Below are 4,481 nucleotides of genomic sequence, written 5' to 3'. Positions count from 1 at the left end.
GGGCAGCTTGTAGGTCACACTCAGCTCCAACATAATTCTTCGGGCTGCCTGCAGTCGATCAGCCAGCCTGAGGCACGATCTGTCTTCCTCTTATGTGGTAAAGCACTGTTCTTATGGGAAGAGTGTTTTATGGAATGCACAATGGGTTCTACTGGAAACCTGAGGATGTATGTTTGCCCAGTACGAAGTGCCCTTACATCACAAGATGGGACCTCCGGTCCAGCTGCAGCACCCGGTATCGAGATCTTGCTGAGGGCCTCGAGGCACATCTCCCTTCAAAGCGGGCCAACGGACAATTAGGGTGTCGGAGAGGATCAAAAGGGGCATTTCGGTTCACCACCGGGAGGTGTTACACCGCCGCTCAACCTCTCTTCGGCATAAACATTCATCATGGCACGTGCACTTGTCCTCCTGCTGGTAGCCCTGACCGCCACGACGGTCCTGGCCGAGAAAACCTCACTCCCTCTCAACGCTGACTCCATCGCCGAGGGTATGTCTAATGCCTTCCAGATCGTGACAGAAGTCCATGCGGCCGCAGCTATAGGTGCATCCAGCCGATTTTCTTCCCATCGGCTGAGGTTGTCCCCCTCTGGTGTTGTTACCTGCAGTGTTCAAGGGCTTCTCCGAGGAGCTGCAGAACACACTCCACTCCACCACCAACCATGGACGTAGTATGCTCGGCTTACAGGAGGTGAGGCTGTGTGCATTGAATTGTTGACAGCTGGCTGTGTCCCTTGATAGCAGCATGCTGTTGAGTCCCTGCACACAGCCGTGTGCTAAGCATCTCTCCCATCACCACCCTCCACAATACACAGGACGCCCACTCCTTCTTCAAGGACATCCTGGGCGGAAACTGGAGCGACCACGTCCCCGCGGCCTGGAAGGACCATGGTGAGTTCTCAGTGATGTACTCTGGGTGACGAGCCATGACTCAAATTGTTGGCGCTCATCTGTCAGCGGCTACTCGTCCAGAGCCAGAGTGATCAACCTCTCATCCTGCAGACTTCAGCCTGGACAAGCTGATCCCCTTTGACCTGAAGCACAGCCTGGATGACTTCCTGGAGAACAGTCAGCTGGACGAGTTCCGCCGGCCCCATACCATCCCTGAGCTCCATGACCTCTTCGAGTCTACCCTCGCCAAGTTCTGCAAGAATTTCACGTAGGTTTGGGAGGAGGGGTGTCCTGGCACATGGTTGCTCCCTGAATGGTAATCTCGACTCCCACACACCGGGCGACTCCGAACCTCCGTTTCACAACCTCTCCCACAGCTTCAACATCTCCGAGAAGGTGGACCCCTTCTGCGCCGGGCCCACGGTCTCCCTGACCTACAACCCCAAGGTCTGCATCATCGACGAGCTGAAGAAGCAGATCATCTGCACCCCCGCCTCCATCACCCTGACCAAGGAGCCCGGTGTGTGCGTGAAGAAGGCCTTCACCCCCACCATCTTCATCGGCAAGTCCTGCGCCATCCGCAAGACCATCGGCGTGGAGGCCGAGGTCGTCATCGGCGGGGGTGAGTTTGTTGTGCCCCTCAACAAGTACTTCCCACTGTCGGACAAGGCGGGCGAGAAGCTGGAGGCCAAGTTCTCCAAGTTCAAGAAGTTTGACAAGATCATCGCCGACCCCCCCACCGTGGAGCCTGAGACCGAGTTCGAGGCCGAGCCCGCACCCGAGCCCGAGCCCGAGATTCCCCCGGTGGTGCTGAACTAGAGATTCTCTGCTCCTGTCTAAGTGTTCCATGTGCCATACATCCACATCTCTGTTTTGAGCGCGGATGAGGCATTGATGCCTCACCCAACACCCCCCTGATACTTGCAAGTTGTCCCTTCCCCTTTCCGACTCCATCATTCCAGACTCCACTCCATTTGTAACTCCATTTCATTCCTTGCTTCAGTGTATCACAGGTAAGATATGATTCTGTGACTTTAACCAATGAGCGATCCATCCAACGCTTTGAGAGCAGTTTGGTGGGGAGGGCAGGATGATTGGAAGAGGGAATCATGAAGGGGCACGGCTCACCTATCCAGTTTGGCCTGACTCTGGAAACTTTCAGCGCTATGGGATGCTGCATCGACAGTTCGTCATGTGTGAAATTCGACTCTGCACCTTGGGACTTCCGGCGAAGCAGCTTGGTCCCCAAAGATAGGCGTCGGCAGCTCACAGAGCGCGGGAAACAGAAATAGACGGTAGCACATGATGAATGGACTTACTAACTTGATCGCACCAAAATAATAAGTCAGCGCACTCTAGTTGCACACCAAATCGCTCGTCGAGCTTGGGCTACTCTGGTCCACCCCTCCCTTAAGCACCTGCAAGTTGATGTAGCGCGACGCGAGCCAATCTCTGGTGCCTTGTGTATGCTGGGAGTCAAGTAGCCTTCAACATTGTCGGAAAGACCTTTCGTAACGCGTACGGAGCGGAAGGATGTATCAATACGGTACTGTAATTGTGCACAACAGACAAAACAAGCAGATGCACGACCTTAACTCAACCCCACCGATGCCGGTCACCCAGGTAATTCCTACCGTCGGCAGTACTAAGCTCTGTGCCAACGCTCTCTTCATACGATAGTACTTATTGGTGATATTGCGACCAACGAGCATTGCAGCGCAGGATGGCCGCAGTCCGCCAACGGATCGAGCATTGTGGCATGGCTTCAGTCTGGTGGATAGCGAACCAAAACTCAGACCGCGGGGCATTAATATACTCTTAGTTGCACACCAAATCGCTCGTCGAGCTTTGGCTACTCTGATCCACCCCTCCCTTCGGCACGTGCAAGTTGTTGTAGCGCGACGCGAGCCAATCTCTGGTGCCTTGTGTATGCTGGGAGTCAAGTAGCCTTCAACATTGTCGGAAAGACCTTCCGTAACGCGTACGGAGCGGAAGGATGTATCAATACGGTACTGTAATTGTGCACAACAGACAAAACAAGCAGATGCACGACCTTAACTCAACCCCACCGATGCCGGTCACCCAGGTAATCCCTACCGTCGGTAGTACTAAGCTCTGTGCCAACGCTCTCTTCATACGATAGTACTTATTGGTGATATTGCGACCAACGAGCATTGCAGCGCAGGATGGCCGCAGTCCGCCAACGGATCGAGCATTGTGGCATGGCTTCAGTCTGGTGGATAGCGAACCAAACCTCAGACCGCGGGGCATTAATATACTCTTGTTAACATTACAAGCCTTTGATCATAACAATACTCTGGTATAGCAGGCCCGAGGCCTGGTCTTAGGCCCCATAGTGAAGTCGTCGCAACTTGCGCATGCTGTATGTGCGGCCGAGAGTTCAGCTCCGGCATCGGGCCTGCAGGGTGCTTACAGCCAGTGCAGCCGTGTAAGACGTACTATAGGCTTCTAATGTATACAACAAACCATTTCTTTGGGATCCTGATTCAACTCTATGGGTTCAGGGCGGCTTCCCGGTACCCAAAATGGCAGAATCCGCGCACTATCGGGTGCCCTTACAGTGCCGAATGGGACCTCCGGACCAGCCGCTGCGTCCGTTTTCGAATTCCGGCTGCGCTTCTCGAGGCAGAGCCCATTCATGCAGGACAACGGACTGCCATGGATTCGGAAAGGGTTATAAGCGCAGCATCGGCAAATATACGGGTATTATTTCCCTGCTGATCGGTCCCTGTGTCTCTCAGGGTCTCACCATGGCACGTGCACTTGTCCTCCTGCTGGTGGCGCTGACGGCCTCATCGGTCCTGGCCGAGAAGACGTCTCTTCCTCTGACCCCAGAGTCCATCGCCGAGGGTGCGTCCCATGGCCGTTGGATCGCGACGCAAGTCATTGCCGCCACGGGATTCCAGGCGTAAGCTGAAATGCCCTTCCCATGTGCTGACCACTTCTCCATGTGCAAACCCGCCCCCTCATCTGTTTACGCAGTGTTCAAGGGCTTCTCCGAGGAGCTGCAGAACACCCTCCAGTCCACCACCAGCCATGGTCGTAGCATGCTTGGCCTGAAGGAGGTGAGCATCTGGGGCCTGTGTGTTTGAATGGCAGAGAAGCTCGGCAGTGGCATGTCACTGCGACAGCAAGATCCATCAGACATCGTGACCCTGCCCTGAATCCACCGTCCACAACATACAGGACGCCCACTCCTTCTTCAAGGACATCCTGGGTGGAAACTGGAGCGACCACGTCCCTGCAGCCTGGAAGGACAACGGTACGACTTCATGAATTTGCATGGTGTGAGCAGATCCTGGGTCCAGCAAGCCGTGACCCTCCTGTATCACACTCACATCTGCATCCCCAAACCTCCCACCTCTACCCACTGTAGACTTCAGCCTGGAGAAGCTGTTCCCTTTTGACCTGAAGAACAGCATGGATGACTTCCTGGACAACAGCCAGCTGGCCGAGTTCCGCCGCCCCCACTCCATCCCCGAGCTGCACGACCTGTTCGAGTCCACCCTCGCCAAGTTCTGCAGGAACTACACGTAAGCTACTGGAGCAATGCGTCTTGTTGGGCATTC

At 55.0% G+C, this 4,481-nt stretch overlaps 2 protein-coding genes across 2 annotated transcripts in view; both read left to right on the top strand.

Moving 5' to 3' along the window:
• Window positions 1-390: 390 nt before the first annotated feature.
• Window positions 391-1,985, top strand: F751_5705 (hypothetical protein; the record flags this gene model as incomplete). The annotated part of the gene is made up of 6 exons (XM_011401747.1): window positions 391-544; window positions 609-691; window positions 816-891; window positions 1,003-1,159; window positions 1,269-1,601; window positions 1,895-1,985. 6 exons carry the CDS (start codon window positions 391-393, stop codon window positions 1,983-1,985), a joined length of 894 nt encoding a protein of 297 aa, XP_011400049.1.
• Window positions 1,986-3,662: 1,677 nt separating this feature from the next.
• Window positions 3,663-4,481, top strand: part of F751_5704 (hypothetical protein) — a gene marked incomplete at both ends in the record, with an annotated part of 2,139 nt that continues 1,320 nt past the window's right edge. Inside the window, 4 exons of the mRNA XM_011401746.1 lie at window positions 3,663-3,762; window positions 3,895-3,977; window positions 4,099-4,174; window positions 4,289-4,445. Coding sequence (XP_011400048.1) covers window positions 3,663-3,762; window positions 3,895-3,977; window positions 4,099-4,174; window positions 4,289-4,445 — 416 coding nt within the window. The remainder of the gene's footprint in view (window positions 3,763-3,894; window positions 3,978-4,098; window positions 4,175-4,288; window positions 4,446-4,481) is intronic.

The sequence above is a fragment of the Auxenochlorella protothecoides genome (assembly GCF_000733215.1).
Source record: "Auxenochlorella protothecoides strain 0710 unplaced genomic scaffold scaffold67, whole genome shotgun sequence".
Classification (NCBI taxonomy): domain Eukaryota; kingdom Viridiplantae; phylum Chlorophyta; class Trebouxiophyceae; order Chlorellales; family Chlorellaceae; genus Auxenochlorella; species Auxenochlorella protothecoides.
Note: the sequence above shows the minus strand (reverse complement) of the source record. Positions and strands in the feature narration are given on the sequence as shown.